General features: G+C 35.8%; 1 protein-coding gene across 3 annotated transcripts in view; it reads right to left on the minus strand.

Annotated features, from left to right (window-relative positions):
• Nucleotides 1-25440, minus strand: part of KCNT2 (potassium sodium-activated channel subfamily T member 2) — a 371544-nt gene that overhangs the window by 108156 nt on the left and 237948 nt on the right. For 2 of the 3 annotated variants that reach the window (XM_057729619.1, XM_057729618.1), the window contains exons 14-15: nt 18897-19005; nt 163-312 (exon numbers count right to left, since the gene is read on the minus strand). In XM_057729619.1, the coding sequence (XP_057585602.1) occupies nt 163-312; nt 18897-19005 (259 nt within the window). The remainder of the gene's footprint in view (nt 1-162; nt 313-18896; nt 19006-25440) is intronic. The other variant, XM_057729620.1, reaches the window with a different exon arrangement.

Consider the following 25440-nt stretch of genomic DNA (forward strand, 5'->3'; position numbering starts at 1 on the left):
GTGACCATACAAAAGGCCAGATTTCAAAAGTCTCAATAATTATGTCAAAAATTCAAGAATACTTGCAACTCATGAGCACCAGTAAGAGTTATATTATGGAAAACTGTGTTGTAAAGTATGACTGATTAATATGTTAATTCCACTCTGGAAGCAGAAACATACTTTTTGTGTGCATGGAAAGAAGCATATGTGAAGCTCTTTCCTTCATATTCAGCAAAAAATGTACTTTCTTCCAAAACGATGTGGTACACTTCATTCCCAGAGCATCTGCCGTACATCTTCTGCCATTGTTCTGGCGACTGCTGGCCTTCCCTGCAACAAAAGCATACACACATACACACACACACACACACAGACAAACAGTGAATGCGGTTCAAAACACAGTCCTTGTTATACATTATCTGGAGCTTTCCATCTGTAAGAATGGACAAGCTCAGTTCGAAGAAGTTATCTGTGTGCTGCTCAAAATGATGACATGATTTACCAACACTTAAAAAGAGTTGCTACAAAAATTCTGAAACTAACACAACATAGAAGCTTGAGAGATGGCAAATTTTTAAAAAGGTTTTCACAATCCAGGTAATAAAGGCATTTGTTGTGATCATGAGGCAGTGAGCTACAGCATCTGATTTTTTGTCTTTGTTTACGTATATCACGTCCTGCACAACTGTATATAATACTTGTCTTATGGTCTCAGTAATACACCCACTTCATTCCATTTATACCTCCTGTATGTAACTGACTTTGTGTTTAGAACTATGAATATATATATCTCAACTTATCAAGTTTATTTCATAGAAAACATACTCTTAATTACTGTCCATATCATAGCAATGGCTTTCTTCCAACTGTGTAGGAGTTAAGAAAAGATACTTCTTTGTGATAAAAGTAAGGATTTCCAAAAGAGATTCCCAGAAGTATTTTTTTAAAGAAGATAAATTTATCACAGAAAGTGTGGTTTCTTTTTTTCTAGAATACTCTGCTCAGCGGGCTTGGGAATATATTAAAAATTCAATTTATGAAAAAATTTATTGTGAGTTTACAACAATGGTTTTTCCCATTTTGTACAGTAAATTCCATTTACTTTTGCTGAATAAAGTTTATGATCTCTGTAAGTACAAGAAATGCACCTTCTAGAAGAAAAGTGATACATTTATAAAAATCAAACTATTTCATCATAATCTCTGTAGCTTCTGCATGGATTAAAGCAGATAAGTCATATTATCATATTTTAAACTCTGAGTTTTGTCTGAAGGGTTATTGGGGAGATGAAACATTTATAAATATTTTCAAAGTGTAAATAAATTTTTAAAACCCTTATATTTTCCAGGTATGTTTCACTTGCATTTCATTCCTTCTTAAGGATGCTTAAGAGTTAAGAGCGGGGGCCTTGGAGTCTGACTGTCTGCTCTGCACCCTAACTCTGCATTCTTGGGTGAGTTATTTAACTTCTCTGTGATGCTTTACATCTGTAAAAAGCATTATCAGTCTTACTGAGCTGGATAAAATGCAGCAAATCAAGTAAATCATTTAGCAGATGTTGGGAGCATAGTAATTCAGTAAATGTTAGCAACCATTATTATTTTGCTGTTATATCTTCCTCATTGCTGAATTTGGGAGCCACGTTCAACATCCCTAGTCAACAATTATGAACAATATTACTCTTAAAACCTTTACCCCTTTTTCTATAAGTTATATTTTTGGAACTAGGAAAATAAAATTAAAGAAGCACATATGACTACTGACTACATATGGCTTCACCTAACTACTACTTCTTAAGAATGACTGTTCTTGGTGGAGATCACTTTTCCTTTGGCTAAAAAGAATAAAACTATCTTTGGCATGTACCATATTGGTATTTGGCAAGATAGTACTTGGCAAAGACAGAATCCACTTAAAGGGCTGAAAATATAAGAGAAGGTGCCAGTAATTCATCAGGATTTGTTTGGCATCCAAAAGGCAGCATGGGGTCAAATAATTGCCACCTAAGGGCACTAAAAGCTATTCAAGAGAATCACAAATCTAATTCCAGCGGCTGAAATGGAAATACAATATGGTGACTTGGAAGCAAACAAAAAAGGAGAGGTTCAAATAAAGATAGTTCGGATGAATTTCCTTAAATCATTTGTTTGTTCTCATGCTATTTTATATTGGCACCTTTTTACCAAACATCTTTAATGACTCTCTAAAATTCAGCTAATTGTAAATATACAAAGTGTTTTCCTTTCAGCTCATGTTAATTGTTTGAGAAATGTTGAAAATTAGCAACTCCATCTACTACTAATGGGTATGTAGTAGGTCTCACTTATTAATTCCTACGTGAAATATTTATTGAGCACTTGGGATATGTCAAGAAAAGTTCTAGATTTCAAGGCAATGGCAGTTGACAAAAAGGGCAGAAGTGCTTTCTTGAAGCCTTTAGCGGAGGAAAACTGACAAGCAAATCATGTGTTGGAAGTGATAAGTGGTGAGGAGAAAAGTAAAGCAGAGAGGGAAGCATTTTCAGGGGTGAATCCGTATATAAATAGTGTGACTGAGAAAGGCCTCGCTGAGAGAATGACAACTGAAAATCTTGAAAAGGGTGAGAGAGGTGACCATAGGGGAGAAAAGTGTTTCAGGCAGAACCTGCAGCATGTGCTTCCCTGAGGCAGGGGGATGCCTCGTATGGCTGAGGGAAAAAGCAAGGAAGACAGTTTGGCTGGGGCTAAGGGAGGTAGGAGAAAATGATGCCAGAGAAGTAAAGGCAGGGAGACAGGTCACGCAGGGATTTCTAAAATCTTACAATGACTGACTTTTATTGGGAAGATGTGCAAAAGATTCTGACTTATATTTTGCAAAAAATCCCTCTGGTCATTGTTCCAAGAATAGACAAGCGGCATCAATGACCAGTGAGGAGTTTGCTGCAACGATTCAACAAGAAGATGATGGCTGGACCAGGTGAGATTCTGGGCATGTCCTGAAGGTGGACCTGAAAGTATTTGCTGATGGAAGAGAAAAATAAAAATCAACACCTAAGTGCCCACAGCCATCAGAAATATGAAAATTAAATGGACAAATAAATATCCATACAGATACAAGTGAAGAGGCAAGTACTAATGCTTATACCACATCATAGATGAATCTCAAATATAAAATGTTAAAAGAATTAACTAGCTCTAGGTGGGGCTTTAGTTAACTAGGTCCTAAGGAAGAAGACATGTAAATCAGAGATAGTATATGTGGGCTTCACAAATATTTGGAATTTTTTTTAAATTTGGAATGCTAGGTTCATGGATGCTCATGACAATATTCTTATACCTTGAATGTCTGAAATATTTTCTAACAAGTCAAAAATAAACTGCGTTTCACAAAAGTGAAAACACAAACCAAGACTAGTAGTGAGGATTTTAGGCTTTTGCTGGTATATTTTTCACTGCTACCTTTCAAGGTTACATTATACCAGGCTCCCCTGCTTACAAATATTTTGAGACTAACATTTTATTTAGGCAGAAAGTAATATTTTGCCCTCTTACTATGATGAATGTATCAACTTTTTTTTTTCCCAAATAGCTACCCAGTTAATCAGTTTACTGAATAGTCCACCTTTTCACAAACTGATTTAAAATAACTCCATTATCAAATACCAAATTCCTATGTGTCTATGGGCCTCGATCTTAACTTTCCAGTCGGTTAGATTGATTTTCCCCTGCCCATTTCCTACCACTACACTATGTCAACTATTGCAGCTATAAAATTGTTTTAAAATACATCAGGATAATTCCTCTCATCATTATTTTCATTCAAAAATTTTCTTGCTATTCCGGTTCCTTCATTTGTCCATATGAACTTCAGATCAGCTTGTTTACATCGATAAGCATACTGTGGGTGTGATTATTGGGATGCTTAATAAATTTGGGTGAAATTGACATCCTTGTGATATTGACATATCTTCATTTGTATGTGTATTACTTGTCTATTTCTGCCACCATTTCCCACTCATCACCAACCAGCATGTAAACACCAGAACTTCTCAGTGTATTATCTATCTTGTTCTCTGTGGGATCTCCAGTAACCAGAACATTTTCTAGAGCACAGCGAATATTCAAAAAAATGTGTGTTTAATGACAGAATTTAACTGTTCTGGCAATCTGTGAGAGGAATGCTAGTATTATATCCATCACGCAGATAAAGAAACTGAGGATCAATGCAAGTCTTTGGTCTTGAAAGCATGGGTGGATCAAAGAATTCAACCCAGGTAATCTGGCTACAAACACTGCTCTTTATTCAGAAGCTTCAGTTCTGAATAACTCCAATACGTAGTGTGAATGTGTAGCTGTTCTATTTCTTTTCTTCAGGATACTAGAGTGTGAGAGCCGAATTTTCCTCTTACCCTTATTAATAACTCAAGGCATTTTATAGCGTGTAGATTTGTAAAAAACAGAAACAAAATGAAAAACTTCTGAGCTGTCTTCAACTTACCATTCTACCCTAATTTTCTTTTGTCTTTTCCTACTTTATGTATCTGAGTAGACTTAATTCAAGATTATTTTTGCATGAGAGGAAAATTATCATATAAATTAATAATGTATTTCCAAACATTTTATATGAGACTTCTTTAATTCTACCACTTAAGTAGCTCTTAAGTAGCACTTACCCGTTTCTCCACCATCAACTCTTACAGTCTTAAAACTGTGCTAACCCAGCTCTTAGCTTCCTTGCCTTCTGTATTGATGGGAGTGAATTTCAAAATCTCAGATCACTTGAAAATAAAGGGTGGCTTCCCTGGTGGCACAGTGGTTAAGAATCTGCCCGGGTTTGATCCCTGGTCCGAGAAGGTCCCACATGCCATGGAGCAACTAAGCCCATGTGCCACAACTACTGAGCCCGTGCTCTAGAGCCTGCGAGCCACAACTATTGAGACCACATGCCACAATTACTGAAGCTTGCGAGTCTAGAGCCTATGCTCTGCAACAAGAGAAGCCACCGCAATGACAAGCCCGTGCACCACAATAAAGAGTAGCCTCCACTCGCAGCAACTATAGAAAGCCCCTGTGCAGCAACGAAGACCCAATGCAGCCAATAAATAAATACATACATACATAATTACATAAATTAATTAATTAAAAAAAAAGAAAGTAAAGGAGTTCCTCCTTCCATTTGAAAAAGGTGAACTTTCTTACCATCATTACAAAGCCCTCCTGACCTATGCCATGCCTGTCTTCCAAATTTCATCTATCATTTCTGTCTCCTTTTTCTTGGGTGCTCCAGCCATGAGCAGTCTTTAATTTTCTCTGAAGAAGAAACTCTCTTATCTAGGTCTTCTCACAATGCTGTTCCTTCTTACTCCTGTGCCTTCCTTACTCCTGGACCCACAGCTCAGGCATGACTCTCTCAGCTGTGTGGTGGTGTACTTCCTTCATGATGCTATAACACTCAATTATATTAATTTATCCTGAATGCCCTGCTTCTCTGTGAAACAGGCCCCATAAGGAAAGGGATCATGTCCTGTTTACCACCACATCTCTGAGACAAGACATCTGTTCCGACACAGAGTAAGTGCTTAATAAATGTTTTGTTAAATGAACAGAGAATCATCTAACAATGTTCTTCAAGCTCAGTTACTGAATGTCCTGCTTTCTAATTACATAATTCCTTTCTCCTTCCCCAGAATCATTTCTCAGATCTCACCAATTACTTTCCCCATGATGCATTTGCTACTGGAATGAGGGGAAAAAAAACCTTCACTGACTTTCATAATCATAAATGCACATGAAACGAACTTAACCTCAGCAGCAGTAAACACAAAAGATATGAAGGACAAAAAACAAAGAAGGGAAAGCTGCGTGAACATTATGAAAATCCATTTTAAAAAGATTTTCTATGTGTTTACACTAATCAGATGAACATTTAGGGAAACTACCTGGCTTGTGCATTTACTTCCTGTTAACCTTGAAGTAAACGCCAACCTGTAAGATAGGATAGCCTGTAGTCTATTTCATACCCTTTTGAGGCTGCATTACCATAGTGACTGATAATTAAGTAGTAATAAATTCTTCCTAGACTGGTTTATTTCCACCTTTATTTTCAAAATAATGCCAGCTCCAGCTGTTTGTAAAGGTGTTAGTAGAAAAAAAGAAAGATAATAAGAAGAGGACTATGAAAAGAAAATATGCTACTAAGAAAATAGAAGAAGCACAGAATAAAAGTATATGCTCAATACTTGAAAGAATCTCTATTTGCTCTGAATAAAGGGTCATGCTGTAAAATCCATGCACTGGGCAGCCTAGAGGGAAAAGAAGCTTATGTCTGCTCTTGTCGGCATTTTAAGCCATAAACAAAGGTCTTAGTGAGAAAAATACTTGGAAAAAACAAATAAAAAAGGAAAGCGTAAGGAAAGGGGATAGGGAATTTTTTACGAGGAAACTAACAAAATGTCTGGTGGAGTAAATTGCAACTTCCTTGTCAAAATTGTCAAGACCTTGTAGCCTTCAGCCACACTCCGTCATATCTCTCATTCCCATCCTATAATAATAATGTCTTGGGCAGATACCACTTCTTTCAAATCATGTTCAGTTATTAAAAAGTTCAGTCCCATCTGATCTGAAACTCCAATCTTCCTAGCTCAGGCTAATTCTCTCTGGAATGCTGCTGCCCTGAAGTGACTCTAACTGGTCACCAATGGCCCTTGTGATGGAGTCTTGTAGAGACATGTGGACATGCTTTGTGGGGTGTGAGGGGTGGGCCTCTGTGTACCATCACTGGGAAGCAAGAAACTCTCTTCCACTCTCCCTCACCTACTTCCCAGTGACACATCCTACCCACCCTACAGCCTCTGGCTTCTTCGGTTTCCTCACCTTGCAGCCAAAACCCTTAGATGGGGTATCACAGAGAGAGCACAAGTCATTTTAAGCCATCAGCTGTGCCGCTGGAAACCCACGCATGGGAGTGAAGGTTCTGCCATTTTTCTCTCTCTCTAATTCTTTTTTCCTCGTGTTCAAATAATCACAGAAAACTGCATATGCAGATGTCCAACTAGGGCATGAAATGCTACTTCGTGCTTCCTGCAGGCACCCAATTCTTAGGTTATTTTTTGGATTTCACCTTATGAGGCTGGGGGTAGGTGTGAAAACACTGTGCTGCTCTACTGGCCCCTCTCTGATCTTCTCTTTCTATAGAAAGATGGGGAGATTAGAAAATGGGAGATGACTCTTTTTTCCCTTCTTGGTTTTAGGAATTCTGGGATAACATGAAAAGTCCCTTTCAGGACCATAAAAGGCCAAAACGTGGGCAGTGACCCAACCCCTAGAAATCTCCACCCCTTCCCCAAGATAGTTGGAATACTCCTCCCACTCATTAGCCTATGAAATTACTCAGCCCATAAAAACTAACCACCCCATATTTCGGGGCCACTCACTCTCTGAGACAGACTGAATTCTGTCTATGGAAAGTGTCTCTCTCTAAATAAACCAGCTTTCACATTAAAAATAAATAAATACATAAATAAAATAAAACTTTTTTAAAAGGTATATTTGTTCTATTCTGTTTATTGTTCCCAGCTTAGAAATATCATTTGCTCCAGTTAACTTTTCAATGGTGCATAAATTAAATTTGACAACTGACTTTTCTTTCAAATGCAAGTTGCACATCCTCTGTTAATCCATGATTACACTTTCAAGGCAAATGGGTATTTATTGCCAGAGAGCAAATTAACTCACATACAGTCTCCTGTGCTTCAGCATGACCAACTGATTGGAACAGGACTATCAGCTAGTAAGTTCTTGGGTCTGCAGTTTGCAGAAACATGCTTCATACAAGCCTCTGAACGCAATAAAAGAATCTGATATGGTTTTGGTTTTCAAAGTTTCCCCACATCAAATTTTCCCAAAAGGAGAAAATAAGAATCTCACTGGAATTTCCTGTTCCAGATACAATACCTTGAAGTCTTATTATACTGCATTCTCTGTTCTTATTTCAGGAATGTACTGAATGACCCACTCAGTAATGTGGTTTGTGTTTTTTATAAAACAGCATAAAACCTTATTCAGCTGACAACGCCCTATTTTTATGAAGATGTATGTTTTTTTAAAACTCATACCAATAACTTTTAGAAGGTAAAATTTGATTTTTACGTTCCTATTTTCTTTGTGTATTTAAGTATGCCAGCAAACTAAAGGTAAACTCAAGAAGGGTAGGCAGGCATTACTGCCTTCAAGGTTGTACAATGAAATTATTAGTGCAAATCCATCTCTTCTACAATACTATATCTGTTATCTTAAACACCACTGCATCGTAATTATTGGATTTACTTTTGCTAGTACATTTTGTTCTCTTTAGTCCTAATATGCATCTAAATATACAATAAGTGATAAGTTTCAGATTCACCAAAATTGACACAAATTGCCAAATTGGTTGTTTTATATACTTATTTTTATTATCAAACTAAATTATTTTCACATCAATGGGAATAAAGAACATACTGTCACAAGATATTGTTGCTATAAAATCCATTCTTCAATATGTAATAAAAGGCTTTTTTACATGTAACTGGGAAAAATTTTGCCTGAGGAAAAGCATGTCATTTAAACTTTGACTTGGCAGAGTCAAATAAGATAAAACTTCCTTGTTGATGCTTTATTTGAAAGAAGATAAGAAAATGTATTTAATACCTCATTATATTAGACTGAAAGTAGATTTAAAAAGTCTAAAACAAGTGACCCAAAGGTTTTAATCTAATTCAAAATAACATATTTTACTTAATTCCATACTCTAGTAGTTCACCAATTTAATGTCGGCTTGGTTCCAGACAATTGTTGATATTAATTACAGGAGCTTCTCTGAAAACACACATGAATTACATTAATTCACAATGGCCTCAAGCTTTTACTTTATTTAAAAATTAAAATATTTAAACGGCATTCTAATTTGCCTTTACTATCGATGTCAGGAACCTACAGTCAACACTGTAAGCAAAAGAAATGATTTTGACAAATTGTAGCCTGTTATTGAAAACATAATTGTAATTTATGGAGTGGAAAGGGCATATTAGAGTAGACAGAAACTTTCACCACAGAATGAGGTTGCAAAAGAAAGAGCTAACACACAACTCTGGATGAACATTTATTCTTGCTGGTCTGGGATCCACCTGACACACAAGTAGGATTACCTTATCTGGAAAGAAAGTAGTCAAAAACTCTAAGTAGAAGAAGTGATAAAACTCAAGATTAAGATGCCTCTGTCTGCCAGGAAGAGGTTTATGCATCCCTATCCCTGAAGAACAGAACTTTCCCAGCTTTTTGATGGTATCAAACATCAAAAGAAAAACCTGAGTCCTGAGATTACAACCATGGAGAGGATGGTAATCAACTTTCAACCACTAGATGGAACCGCAACGCTGTGCGCCATTCTCAGGAGAAGAAACACTGCTGCGAAAGTGGCGAGAAGAGAGAAATGCGACGCCGCTTTCGAGCGTTCTTAATAGTGAACGTAGACAATGAACACCCTTCTGAAAGAGATTTCAAGAAAAAATGAAATAGAGCTCCGCCGTTAAATTGGAAAGGCTGATTGTACATGACACTGCGTTCTCAGCTCTTTAACTTCATTATTAAATGAGTCCTATCCCACTGATTGTAAACCGCTCTCCTTCAGCATAAATACAATCTCACAGCGAAAGCGTGCCCTCCCCCTCCCTCTCGGAACACAGCCGGCTTGCTTGTAAGTCCCACACGCTTAGCTTGCCGGCAAGCGCTTCGTGTCCTTGCGGGTTTGCATTGCTCTGCGGTGCCTGCCCCTTTAGTGTAGAGCATCACAGTGAAGTCCTCAGGAAAGCTCTATTCCACAAATATTAATACTCAGAGATTATAGGAGTTTCATAAACTCCTATTGTCGCTATTTACATTTTATCATTTTGAGCATGTTGTTTGCTCTTTTAGCATTATGTGTAACTAGCAAGTTTCTTTCCTGGCTGTGCATGTTGTCATTTGGTGTGCTCTCAAGGTATGCCAACTAATCTTACCACAGCTAAAAGAAACTACATTAATAAAATAAATCCACAAGGGGAAATGTATAATATATTCCAACCATACATAAGCCATGTTTACCCTGTATCCTGCCTTGTATGGAATAGTTTTTTTGTGATCAGAATGTACTCATTTTTGCATTTCCCAAATTCCTAACACAGTGCCTCACACTGTATGAATGCATGTGATTGTTATCTGTGGCATGAATGATTGAGTGACCAAACCATAACAATATTTTAAGTCTGTTCAGCGCTATTTTTAGCATGTGACTTCATAACTGACCCAAAGAAAGGCTTCCAAATTCCAGGCTTAATTCGAAGAGCTTTGAGGTCGCTCAATAAAAATATGTTATCAAATTTTATTACTATGTCATTGAAGGCATTTTTCTATTGACCACTGTTTCTGAGATGTGAGAGAAAAGAATTATCTCACAACAGATTCCCCCACAGGGCTGTATGTATAAAGTAACAGTGACTATAGCTATAAGTCTCTTGATTTTCCATGTTGTAAGCTGAGGATATTAGGTACTCTTCCTTCCACATTTCCCTACTTTTACTCTAAAGTACCATTTGCTGCACCTTTTTACACTGTTGAAAATGTAAATATCTGTATTTTATTCATTGGCTATAAATAAATCAATGGCTTCAAATAAAAGTGGAGAACTCATTGTATATCTTAAACTTATATAATGGTTACACATCAATTATAATAAAGCTGGGGAAAAAAAGTGCAGAGAACCTGAGTTCAGTGATTACATTATTAGCATTATTGCAACATAGTTCATGTAAGAGTTAAGTGGAATACTATAATTATATAACCTTCTCTGCAGTTCCCTGAGCAATTCAAGAGAGAATATATATATATATATATGTATATACATATATATATATAAATGCTTTAGTTACTGACCACCTATTGTTCAGTATTATGGCACACTTTAATTTGATTTATTATAGTTTCTTTTTTATTTTTGTGGAATTTATGATTGCCTTTTTTTTTCCAGTAGGGAGAGAAAACAGAAACTTCCTTTGCCACATCTCATTGTATATGTTGCTTTTAATCTAGTCCAGTCGCTTGTTGAGACTTGTCTGGCTTTTCATATCTTGACCATAGCTTTTAGGAATCTTTGGCTTTAGCTATGGTATAGACACGTGACCTAGGTTCCATCAATCAGACACAAAGACAGGAGTTTATTTTGGAAGTGAGTTAAATGAGAAACAGGCAGGCGAGGGGCATCTATAGTGTTGAGATGTGTGGCTGCAGAGGTAGCTGGCTCCTAGGATGTTCAGAGGTCAAATTTCCTCATTGGGTTAGTTGTGAGGTGTGGCAGTGGGAACTGTTCGTGCAAGTTTAGCCTAAATAGAGGCTAACTTTCTTGTTCTGTGACTTATCCATATTCCTTATTATTAGACTAGCTCAATGAATACCCTTATCTAAAGTTAAGAACCCTAGTCAATATTGAGATTTATCTCCCTTTTTACAAGTTTAAGAGAATTTTTCTACATCATTACTGCTTTATAATTTGAAATGTCATGTCTCTAGGTGCGGTTCTCTTTCAGTCATTGTCATTCACAAGCAGGAAACCCTGTCAGTTTAAAGATGTGAGTCTCCTTTCTTCTGTTATAATTTCTTACCTCCTATTCTCTCCATCTTTTCTGGAATTTCCACCAAATCAGATATTACCTCTTTTAGACTGATCTCCTGTACTGTGAATTCGTTTTCCTATATATTCTCTCTCTCTCTCTTTTTAAATCTGAAATCCTCAAGATTTCTATGATGTTACCTTTCAAGGCTTTTATTGAATTTTAATTTCAGCAATCACTCTGTTAATTTCAAAAGGTCTTTACTTTCGATTTCTTTACCACAGCTCCTTTTCATATCTTCCTGAGAGCAATAATTACAATTATTTTTAGGTATTCTGGATTTGTGTGTAAATATATTATGGCTTTTCCCCTTATTATTGAAGAGAAAATCAGATCCTCCAGAATCATAATCAACAGAAATTTAAGTTAAATATTCTGAAAAACTTAAACTCTACATAGAAAAAATATTTCTCATCATTTTCTTCCTTTGAGCAATCATTACCACACTTTCACAATCCTTCAGTATTCTCGTGAACTATTGTTTATACTTCCCTACTGTTCAAAAACACATTTGAAATTTCTTTTAATGTGTTTTTGTTCTCATTTACTGAGACTCTCCTCACTTCCAAAATGCATATTTGACTCTCCTTTCAAACGTTATAGTTTTTTGACTTTAGAAAAAAAATTGCTTACTAGTGAGTTCAAGACTCAACCTTCCCTATAAACCCAAAACAATTCCAGTGTGAATACAGATTTTGTTTTCTTTCCAGCTGGATTTATTTCCTTCATTTCAACCTGCGTGCTGGTTGTCAGCAAATGGCAAGACCCATATTTCAAAGTTCTGAGTATAATAATATAGGGATATTAAATAGACACCTTTGTCTGTGAATATGATTTGTTAAGTGTCAGGTTGTATCTTATATTAAGCAAGAAGGGCTCAGACTATCTAATCTGGGGTCTCTAAATGCCAGATTAAGAGGGTTGAACCCCACCCCCAAACTATATGCTAGTTTACAATTCAGACTAATTCATTTAGGAAAAATCTAATTGTTCCCAGTGGTAAATGTCTGACTAAACTTAATTATAGAGAAATGGTACTGTGGTGGTTGAAACAGGGGTAACTTAGTCTGTACACAGAAATTCAGTCAAAATGTGTCTTCTTTTGTTCTAGGAATCTTGTACCCCAGACGCTCAGTGTGGGCTGGGATTTTGTCCTGCTGCATCACCTTCTAAACATATGTTGGGATGGAGGCTTCACACACACACAAAGTGTTCTTTTATCCACTTTCCATTTTCTAGGCATTCATTGAAATCTCTTCTTTTTCACTGATAAAAGCTTATGACTTTTATTTATTTGCTATCATTTCAGTGGAGCAGATGAGGAAGTATTTTAACCAGGGACCTCCATGAATCACATTCAGTGTATCCTTCATTTACTTAACTAGTGTTTATCAAGCATTCATGCTGCAAAACACTATGGAAGGTATAAGAATGAGTAAGACATGCTCTCTACCTTAAATGAAATTGTACCCTATTATGTAGGAAAAAATAAAAGGACCATAATACACACTCTGGCAGAATATCATAAAATTCCATGTGAGTTCATAGAAGGGAAAGATCACATTAAATTGGGGAGTTTAAAAATATGCATGAGGAGATCGAATTTTTGAATTTTAGCAAAATCCTCTAGGAAAGCAGAAGAAATTCAAGGCAGAGGGAACAACATTAAAAAAAGATGTAGAAGGCGGAAACCACAAAGTATATTTAGGATCCTGTTATTTGGAGAACACGATACATATAAGAGAATCATGAGCAAAAAGGATATAAAATAAATTAGGACTAGAGCATAGAGGGCCTTGAATAAATAAAATGGACAAGCTTCAATCTAATTTCATAATGAAAGATGAACTATTAAAGCCTTCCCAAGCAGAGGACTGTCAGACCGAACAGTATCTGCATTTCTCAAGATATGTTTAATAGAATAATGTTCCAGTGGATCTTTTAATAGGTGTGATTAGAAAAAACATTTCTCAGGTAATCAAACAGATTTTGGATCCACCTAACAAAATGTTATTTCTGTGGAGCTTTTCAGTTCACACTAACTTATATAAAAGTGAATAACCTTCAGAGGTATATCATTTCCCTTTCTTGCAATTACTCCATTCAGACATCCAGCCTTGAAGTCTCTGTGTGTGTGTGTGTGTGTGTGTGTGCGTGTGTGATGTGTCATGTGTCGTGGGAAAAATGGAGAAAGGGCCACCAGGGATACACTAACAATCCCTCTTAATTGCCATGATCAAAGAAGAAGGCTTCTGTGGAGTCAACAGAAGTATCTGCTGAGCTATAAAGCTTTCATTATTTTTCTTTCTTATCTCCCTGGACAAACCGAATGAAGGGGTGGCCTTCAAACCAGGCTTCACTTTCTTATCATCTCCTTATTTGTTCACACTACCTCAAAATGAGAAAGTCTCCATTGTCCAAAATTGTTTTCTCAGAACTTCCCAGAGACCAGCCACCTACTAATTCTGTTTGGTTCTTCTCCATCTTAAACCACCTGTATCGTTAACTATCCAGTTCTTTCTGGAAATCCTTGCTCCTTTTTATTCTGTTAGGCTACACTATGGTTGCTGTCCTTTCCTTCCATCGGTTTCCTAAAAGGAATAATTTCCCCAGGAAAAGCCTTAAGTGGTCATTTCCCCACCATTTCTGCTCTCACCTCTGTGGCCCTAAAGAGCCCTGATCCCTTCTCAGAAACCAGAAGTAGCAGTAATTCCCACGAGCAATGATACCTGCAGCAGAAAGCAAATAGATCTAATACCAAACCCCTTTCTCCCTCTGCCAAAATCACACACTTTACAGTTCACTACTGTCCAACCTCAGTGTGCAAAGAGATTTTCTTTCTTCTTTTCTCTTTTCTCATCCATATCTAATCCGTGGCCAAGTTCTATAAATTCGAGCTTTGCAATATTTTTCTTATCAATTCCCTTCCCAGTGATGATTACTATGGGCAAAAACATTACCTCTCGGATGGGACCAATGCAATAAATAAATATTTTCATGAAAGTAAATGGAAAGGAAAGGGAAAAATTAAATTTTGATTGAGACAAAATGTCATCAAGATGGGCCAGTTGAAGGTCTACCGACTGTTCTGATAATTTGGCATCCCCTCGTTAGAATCATCACGGTCCATGTTTGACAGCCTGCAGTGATATCCGTCCAAAGAATCAACTTCTGTTCATCTTTCTAACAAATTTGCCAAACAATTCAAAAGACTAATTTCATCGACAATAAAAAATACCCCTGCCAAAAGCAATGAACACTCAAATGTCAATGAAGGACTGAACCGCAAAGTAAACTTGAATGAATAAAAGGAGCACAGTTATTCGAAGTCACCTAAAGTTGACATCATCTAGTTGATTCACGGATCAACTAGAACAAGAACGAGTATATTAACATCTAGAAAAAGAAAATGTAAGGTCATAAGGGCATCAATGAGCCTTGGGAGATGCACTGGTCAGGGTCCCGGCTAAGTTGCTCTAGAGACTCCAAAATACAAGATAATTTTTTTAAAATTTAATATTCCCCATATAAAAGTACAGAGGTAGGCAATTCATACTTATTATATGGTTCCCATCTTTGTCTGCATTTCCACAGGTTAGAGGAGGAGAACTAGGAAAAGAGCGAAGGTGTTTAAATGGGTAAATCTAATTCCAAGGCTAATTTAGGAATTCCATTCTCAGACCTAAGGCAGGTCTGTCACGAAAAGAGCTGACCTTTCTCTCTCTAATCCTGCTTCCTTTGTCACCTTATTTGTTTCAGAACTCATATTTATTATTTTCCTTAAATACCTAAAATCTACAGAGTACTTAATTTTAAAATATATTTTTAAGTTAGACTATTTTAAGTTTTGTATTCTATTTATGTCTGTGTTTGTTGGGTCTTAAAGTCTTTAGCATGTGAATATCAACTATTCTTAGTCAAAAATCACCATGTATTATATAATGAACTTTTAATAATATTATTCTCTCTCCTTTTTTAATGGAGAAATTTGAGTATTATCATAAGCTTGGTTTTCAATTAGTGGTTTGATGATCTTTGCATAAAGCATTTCCTAGACTATTCAACATTTTCCCCATTATACTATTCAATTCAGCTCCCAAGTTGGTTCTCTTGTTATTAAATCAATATATTTGAGCTCTCTAATTTCTGCTGATGGTCAAAGGCAAAATTTCCAACATGTTCTTTTAATAAGTAAATCTTCACTATACCTTCAATTAGTGCATAATACAGAAGACTTAATCCAAATTACTTTAGTCAAACAATATTCTTAACAAAATATATTAGATATTTTAAATTAAGTGATCTGTTTGGGTGATTATTTATATTCAAGTGATGGTATTTATCTGTTTAAGGTACTTCTATCTAGAATATATAAAAGCTCTTACTACTCAATAATCAAAGACAACACGATTGGAAAAAGGGCAAAGGGTCTGAATAGGTTTTACTTCAAAGGTGATATGAAAATGGCCAATAAACACATGAACTAATGTTCAACATTATTCGTAATCAGCGAAATGCAAATCAAAACCACAATGAGACACCACTTTGCATCCACCAGGATGGCTATAATGAAAGAGGCAGACAATAACAAGCACTGCTGAGGACATGAAGAAATTGGAACCATGATATATTGCTGGTGGCGATGTAAGATGCTATAATCCCTTCAGAAAACATTCTGGCAGTTCCTAAAAGAGGATAAATAGAGTCACCTGGGACTTCCCTGGTGGTGCAGTGGTTAAGAATCCACCTGCCAAAGCAGGGGACACAGGTTCAATCTCTGATCTGGGAAGACCTCACATGCCACTAAGAAAAGAAGCCCATGTGCAACAACCACTGAGCCTGTGCTCTAGAGCCCATATGTCGCAACTGCTGAAGCCCTTGCACCTAGAGCCCATGCTATGCAACAAGAGAAGCCACCACAATGAGAAGCCCCCACACCACAAAGAAGAGTAGCCCCAGCTTGCCATAACTAGAGAAAGCACCTGCACACAGCAATGAAGACTCAACGCGGCAACAAAAAAAATTTTTTTAATAGATAAATAAAAAAATAGAGTTACCTGATGACCCAGCAATTCCACTTCTAGATATAGATCCGAAAAATTTAAAGCACATATCCACACAAGAATCTTTACATTAATATTAAGACCAGAGTTATCCACAGTGCTGGAAACAACCCAAATATCCATCAGTGGATGAATAGAAAAATAAAATGAAATACATCCATACAATGGAAAATTATTCAGTTCCAAAAAGGAACGAGGTAGTGATAGATAACACAATATGGATGGCCCTGAAAAACATCACGGCAAGTGAAAGAAACCAGTCCCCCCCACCAAAAAAGCACATATTCTATGATTCCATTTGTATGCAATACGCAATGTCCAGAATAGGAAAATCTGCACAGACAGAGTAAGATTAGTGGTTGCTTATGGTTGAAAGAGTTTGGATACAACGTGGGTGGCTGCAAAAAAGTAGGGAGTTTCTTTATGGGATGATGAAAATAATGAGTTAGTAGTGATAGTTGCACAACTCTATAAATACACTAAAAATATTAAATTGTATACTTTAATGGGTGAATTATATGGTATGTGAATTATATCTCAATAAAGCTGCTATGAAGAAAGTTATTTCAGTGGACTAAAGCATTTATCGTGACACTTAATTGGGAAATAATTTTGCAGGTCAATCTCACTTATGGGAAATCCTTAATTATGTGGTAACAATGTCTTCAAAAACATCACTTTCTTTTTTAATATGACAACATTCATTAGAGTATATTTGGAAAAGTCCTATCTTAAGCATCGCTGAAATTCTTTTGAAATTCTTTTGAAATTTATGTTAAGTGCAATGTGTTCACCAGGCAATATTGTGTGTCCATAAATAATATTCACCAGGAGTTAGAAGTGTAATTTAACCAATCTATAAATACTAATGCGCATTAGTGCTGATGGCCTTATTTTATCATTTGTACAAGAGAGAAGCTGGGCTAGATACTCAGAGCTAGAGCTGTATGCTTCTATGACAAAGATGGATGACAAAATAATGAAGCCAGGTGATAAGTTCTATGAATGTTCAATTAGTTGGTGACAAAACAGTTTTCAGTATTTTATTTAATTCCATCAAAATACTAAGCATGTCCATCAAAGAAAATCAATTTCATTCATGATCCTGTTACATCCTTTCCACTGCACATCTTAAAGGCTTGTAAATTTATAGAATAGAAATATTTATATTCAGAACTTTGAGAAAATTGCTCCTGGGAAACTCTTTCTGTCTCAATAGAGCAGAGACATAATTAGAAGTAAGAGAGTAAAATCTACTTAAAAATACCAGAGGGTATTTACTATTTTTCAATTAGCAATTTCCTCCATCCAGTACTAAATCCCAGGAAAGAATTTTCCTTTTCCTTGATTTATTTGATTTGGCACTTCACTTAAATAACAATCAATTAACTCACTAAATTTAAATTTTCATAACTACAAGCACCACGGTGGAATTTACTTAGATAACCAACATTTTGTCTAAAACACCAAGTAAGGAATATGAAAAGTATGAAATGCAAGTGCAACATTTGTCTCTTTAAATAAGAGCAGTGACTATGTTCACTGATTGTATTTTACTTTATTATCCAAGTCAAAAACAATCTCTATATTTTATGAAACTCTATCAAAAGAAACTAATAGGAAAAAATGTTCTGATGATATAATTTCCCTCAATACCCTGAAATTCATACTAAAAATTATTTCTTTTATACTATTGTAGCTAATTTTATCAAGTACTTTGTTATCACTCTATAATAATTATAAAAGTTTAATTTTGAGCTCATTTGTGTACATACAACTTTCAGAAATAGAAAAAAAAAAATGGCCTTAAGGCCATATGGTAGGGACTGCCTTATCCTGTTTTGAAAAGTTTTATTTGCGAAGTATCAATCTTGAAAATAGAAACAGTGCCCTAATCCTAGGCCTAACAAATGATGAAGACATAAAATTTAGGACGAAACAAATTATCTCAAGACTAGTCACAAAAGACAGCAAATCACTGTCCATTTCTTGGACACCGTAAGAGGTTTGTATTTGTCTGTCTGTCTGTCTACCTGTCTATCCATCTATCTGTCAGATGATGACAGCTCACACAAACACAAGGATAGGTACATATCTATTTGTATTCCTAGGCTTGCTGTATTTCTAAATCACATAACTGCACTTATATTTTTTATAATTTAAAATGCATTATCTTAAAGAAAAAATATACTTACTGCCCTCTAGAGGTGTGAACCAGTAGTGTGATAAGTGTAGATGTTGCTGGGCATATACAGTTTAAAGCTAACATGGCGTATTTAAACTCTTCTTCACAAACAACATGATCTGTTCGAAATAAAATAGGTAAATTAGAATAATTTACCTTGGGATGGTAGTATTTTAAAATAATATGAAAAATAGAACAATGAATAAAATTACAAAAGTTTCCATATAAACACGCTTGTTTTAGAGATGTTTTTACATGTGCAAACTTATCCCCGGGAAAAATGTCTCATAGGAGAGAGTACTAGACTATGAGGCCAGTCACTGAGGTATGGAAGTTCTAGCCCCAGATTTGTCTTTAATAAAATTGACAGCCTTTGGCGAAATGTTTGTTTTTCCTGTACCTCATCTGTACAAGGAGGTGAGATGTAGGTAGGTTTGAGGAAGAGTCTGGAAAATAAATCAGAGACTATATAAAGTCTCCTTTACTTCTGATAATTCTATGGTATGAAATACAACAGTACTGATTTATAACATAATTGACTTTTCAACTTCATAGCCAACGTAAAGACTTAGAAAGTGATTATTTAAAAATGCTGCAGATAATATTTGCACAACATACAAGTAATAGATTTTGAACAATCAAAACAACTATAATTATCAATCAATAAAAATTAATCCTGAAATAAACAGAAATTTAAATTACACTTTAACCTCAAGATCTAGGGTCAAAAATTCAAAAGATGATAGAGTCCAGTCAGAAAAGATAATAAATGGCATAAAAATAAATTCAATGAGATAAAAAACAATAAAAAGTGCTAAAAATGATGGCACGAGGGGGGTGCAGGTCATATTAAAGGGGGCTGAGGCTACTCAGCCCAAGTGCAGTATTTTCATGCAAGAATGAGGGCCCAGAAGCCATATACTCAATTTTCCACAGAAATCCTATTTTAGAGAAGCAATTAAAGTTAGTTTTGGGAAAAAAAGTTGTTTGTTTTGGGAAAAAAGCTTCCCTTCCAAGTAAACTATTATAGCTGGTATTGGAAACAAAGACTGCTTAAACTTCTAAGAAAATATAAATATTCCTAGGCAGAAAATAGCAGTTTTAGTTAAATTAAGAAATAGAAGTTTGACTTTTTAAGTGAGTCAGATCTATAAAATGAAAACATACGCCATATAATTTATGAAGAAACAAGACTACTTGGGAAATGGTTCATCAAATGCTCCAGACAGATAAACAATAACATTACTCCTATTTGTATAACATGAGTTAGCATATGAAAGAGTCCATTATTTTTTTCTTTTTCTTTCATTTTCTTATTCATTTTTTTTTCTTTCACACTTTATGGAGGAATTGTATGCTATGGTTACATATCAGGATTCACTCTTAAGAAAATCAAGAATTTGCTAACAATGTCTCTTTCTTTGTTTCTCTTTCCTCTTCTTTTGCTTGTCAATATATTACAATGTTAATCTTTAAGGAAAATCTCAAAAGTACATGACCATGATACTTAATATTTTGCAGGAAGTCAGGTAGATTCTACGTTCAATTTTGAATGTGGAAAAGTATACAAAATATTTGCAAAAGAACAGTGACTGAAACCACTACTTCAATATTTCTCAAATAATTTTTCAGTGTGTATGCCCAATCTATGAAAATAAAGTAACAAAACTGATAAATGAAGAATATTATTACTTTAGAATCATATGATAGCCAAACATAGGAGGGGTCTATAAATTTTAAACCCCAAACTGAACATATGATTTAAGAAAAATGTTTACCTGTATTATGATGAGATAGAATATTTTAAAATCCAACTACCAGAAAATTTAGAAGGTATGATTACCATATATGCAATACCACATGCAATTATTGACTTTCCCTTGGTTTTATATACAAACTGTATTTCTTCTAATAGGGAACTATGAGAAAATGTGGTAATTGTGTGAGAGTTTGAAAATATTCCATCTTATTTCCCTTCAGTGGTTAAAAAGTAAAAAATTGGGTCCCCTTCTTTCCCTTTTCCTCAATTAATGTGTTCATCTGTGTTTGGTTGGGGATGGCTGATGGAAGATGGTGCTGCACTGGTTAATTTTTCAAAAACTATACTAATCAGTGAGAAATGGAAAGAAGGGAAAGATTAGTAAGTTTTAGGTAGTAATTTTTATTTCTGTATATTTTTTTTTACAGGTAAGTAAAGTTTTTACAGTGTCTATTAGCCCATCAAGCAATGTACACATTACTGGAGGTAATTTTACACACAAATACAAAGTATGTTTTGCACTATTTTAGTAAACACTGAATTATTTAGGAAGACTACTGTGTAAATTAAGAGAAAGTTTATTTTGTTTAGTATTGTGTGTGAGTCATAAATACAAATTTAACATGATCATTAATATTGCCAGTGTCAGTAGCAGGCACATATTTATTGGTGAAAGCACCTCTCTTGCATTGTCTTTTTTTGGTTATTCATACCTGGGCATTTACATATTAAAATATACACTTCCTTACTATTAGTTTTTTCCCTTCTGTTTCTCCTTCACATTACACTTAGGACATTATATTAAATATTTAAAATGTATCCATCTAGATATTTACATCAGAATTTCATTCCATGATAGAACAAGAAGTGTTACAAAATATTTATCATAAAAAAGAGGTATTGGATCAGAAAGGTTGAAAATAATCCTCTTAGATTAATGAGTTAATAGTATATAATCTTGGGATTCCTTGTTAGATAAAAAGAAAAATCAGTACTTTTTTTATAAAGAAAACATCTACGTAATCCATAAGGATGATTGGCACAGGGAAAGGAATGTGATAGAATAATAATCCCCATGTGCATAAGTTACAGAAAGCTGAAACCCAGCCTGCAACACAGAACTGAATATATCTCTAGATCTCTCCCCTCAGGTTCAGATCCACCCCTTCTTCTCGGGCATTTTTGGAATACTCATCACTATCTTCTAAACTGAATTAAAAAAACTGACAATATTCTTTCATCCGACTTTGCCCCTCATTTCCCAATGTCATATGACTGCCAAGGTTTATTGATTATACCACTAAAGTCCTCTGTCTCTCCGCCTACCCTTATTCCCACGCTCACTACTTACTACAGGCTTCTGATCTTTGCCCATACTCTTAAGGGCCAGCTAGCAGCTTTTAGAATGAAATATTTTCTTTCCAAATTGTTGAAAGACAACACGCTGCATCTTGCAAACCCTGCAGAATATGTGTAGGGACCAACGTATGTTTATGTGTGTTATTTCCGTAGCTGAACGTGTGAATACTTACACTAATTTTAAAAAATTAAGTTTGGTGCAGGGAGTGCTACCAAATAATTTCAGGTCAAGTCAGATTTTTACCACCAACACAAATACTAAAATATTTTCTTTTTTCAGAATTTCCTGGATTGGGGATTACAGCTAAGGGATGCCAGACCTTTATTCAAACTCCGATCATCTCTCACCTGGGGTAATGAAACAGCTTCCTAATTGCTCTTCCTGTTTTCCAGTGCTTCAGCATCCCACTTATCACCCTTCTAAAACTGTGTTGGTGAGTACAGTTGCCTCAGCCATTAGAAAAAAAAATGAAATAATGCCATTTGCAGTGACATGGGTGGACTTAGAGATTATCATACTAAGAGTGAAGTAAGCCAGACAGAGAAGGACAAATATCATACAATATTGCTTATATATGAAATCTAAAAAAATGACACAAATGAACTTAAACACAAAACAGAAATAGACCCACCAGACATAAAAACAAACTTATGATTATCAAAGGGGAAAGCAGGGGAAGGGATAAATTAGGAGTTTGGGATTAACCTATGCACACTACTACATATAAAGCATAACCAACAAGGACCCACTGTATAGCACAGGGAACTCTACTCAATATTTTGTAATAACCTATAAGGGAAAAGAATCTGAAAATATATATATATATATATGTGTGTATAACTGAATCACTTTGCTGACACCTGAAACTAACACAACATTGTAAATCAACCATACTCCAATAAAGTTATTAATTAACTAATTAAATAAAATAAAAATGAAACTGTGCTGGCCAATACAGCTGCCTCTGCCGTGTGTGGCTACTTAAGTAAACTAAAACTAAACACAAATAAAAGTTCAATACCACTAAAGTTCTCAATGACACTTGTGGCTACTGGTTAGGTATTAGACAAGGCGAATACAGAACATTTCCATTTTCACCAATAACTAGAGAGTGCTGTTTGGCCTGCCAAATGGATTAATGACCTTTCATAAGTCCTAAAGCTTACCGGACATGTTTTGAATTCATCATTCTTAGACTGTCAGAATTTGGGTAATCTTACTAACATAGTATATCACTCTTTTCACGCCCCTTCTTGGCCATATTGCTGCTAAAATTGTTCATCTGTAATAACAGGAGAGGTACAACCTACGCATGTTCTACCTTCAGGTTGGTGGGCTGAAAATTTTGTTTTTCTTCCTATGGCTCTACTTTCTTAGTAAAATAGGTGGAATGATGATTAGGGAAGAGGTGGGGGTGCGAGGAGAAAATGTGGCATAGCTGTTTAAGAGAGTGGGAGACAATGATTGTCTGGCAACTTCTACACCCCTAAAAATTAGTGACCATGGATTTAAAATGGGGATTGTCTGCAGGTTGTCTTCTGTTTGGTTTCTTCTGGCCACAGTCAAACACATGGAAGTAAACACCTAGAAGACAGAGAGTTAGAGTCCACTAGAGTTGATTTTTGACAAACAAGTCTAACTAATGGAGGGTCAACAAATTGAGGCTGAACTGAAATTATTAGTTACAAAGGTGTGCCATAGGACGTGAACAGGTTAAGAAGGAAGACAGAACCAATGGGTGAAAACTTGGTTGAATCAGCAAACTACGAGTCCTAGTGCAGTCGAAAGATAATCGGAGTTCTGTATTAGAGGACATGAACTGGAAAGATACAGGGGGGTACTCACAGAGGAGGGGACTAAGAATAGACATGATAGAAGGGTCATGTAAATGTGACCATCCAGGGAGGATGCCTCTGGAAGTGGGTGCAGAGATAGGATGTGGGCAAGAACACTGAAAGAAGGGAAATTACAGAAACACCCATCTAGGGCACTGAAAAAAGCATTGTCATGGCTACTTATACCATTAACTATTATGACCAAGCAGTGTGGAAAAGGGGGACAGTAACCTAGGAGACTGGACACGTTTTCGGCTCATTTTTTTTCATCAGCTACTTACATTTTCTTTTGGGGACCTTTCAAGTCACAAACTGCCCATTTTTATTAAGTGATTTTCTAATTAAACACTGGCCATCATCAAAAAATCTACAAACAATAAATGCTAGAAAGGGTGTGGAGAAAAGGGAACCTTCCTACACTGTTGGTGGGAATTTAAATTGGTGCAGCCACTGTGGAGAATAGCATGGAGGTTCCTTGAAAAAAACTAAAAATAGAGCTACCATATGATCCAGCCATCCCACTCCTGGGCGTATTTCCGGAGAAAACCATAACTGGAAAAGATGCAGGCACCCCACTGTTCCCTGCAGCACTGTTTACAACAGCCAGGACATGGAAGCAACCTAAATGTCCGTTGATGGAGGAATGGATAAAGAAGATGTGGTACATACGTATCTAATAGAATATCACTCAGCCATAAAAAAAGAACAAAATTGGATCATTTGTAGAGACATGGATGGACCTAGAGACTGTCATACTGAGTGAAGTAAGTCAGACACAGAGAGACAAATATCATACATTGCTTATATGTGGAATCTAAAAATAGGGTACAAATGAACTTATTTACAAAACAAAAGTAGAGTCACGGATGTAGAAAACAAATTTATGGTCACCAGGGGATAAGGGGGGAAAGGATAAATTGGGAGATTGGGATTGACATATACACACTACTATATAGAACATAGACAGCTAATAAGAACCTGCTGTATAGCACAGGGAACTCTACTGAATACTCTGTAATGACCTCTATGGGAAAAAAATCTAAAAAGAGAGGGAGAGAGAGAATGGATATATGTATATACATAACTGATTCACTTTGCAGTATACCTGAAACTAACACAATGCAGTAAATCAATTATACTCCAATAAATTTTTTTAAAAAGGAAGACAAAGTTAGATAAAATTTAAGTACTATAAAGATACATAATGTAGAATTATATCTGTGACAGAAATTGCTGTCTTTCCTTTCTATCCATTTTCCCCTCTGAATGCAAAAACCACGTGTCGATGGAGACACGTCTAGGAGAGGCATTGGAAAGGGCAAGAATGCTAACGTGGTGACAGCACCTTGCTGATTTTAGTCAGGTACACAGAGATAGATGATCTGAGATAAAAATTGGTCAGTTTGCAAGCAGAGGGAGAAGAGAACATTGCTTGAACCTAGAAACGTAAGGGTCCAGGCATCTGGACAGCTGCAGAACCAAAACAGTGAACTGTACCCTACATCGTGGCAGATGACAGTCTTTCAGAGTCTTTATCAGTGACACCCCATTAAGACTTCTCAGCCAGATCAATAAAGCTGGACCTGATGCGGGCATCAGA

The sequence above is a fragment of the Hippopotamus amphibius genome, chromosome 3 (genome assembly GCF_030028045.1).
Source record: "Hippopotamus amphibius kiboko isolate mHipAmp2 chromosome 3, mHipAmp2.hap2, whole genome shotgun sequence".
NCBI classification, from domain to species: domain Eukaryota; kingdom Metazoa; phylum Chordata; class Mammalia; order Artiodactyla; family Hippopotamidae; genus Hippopotamus; species Hippopotamus amphibius.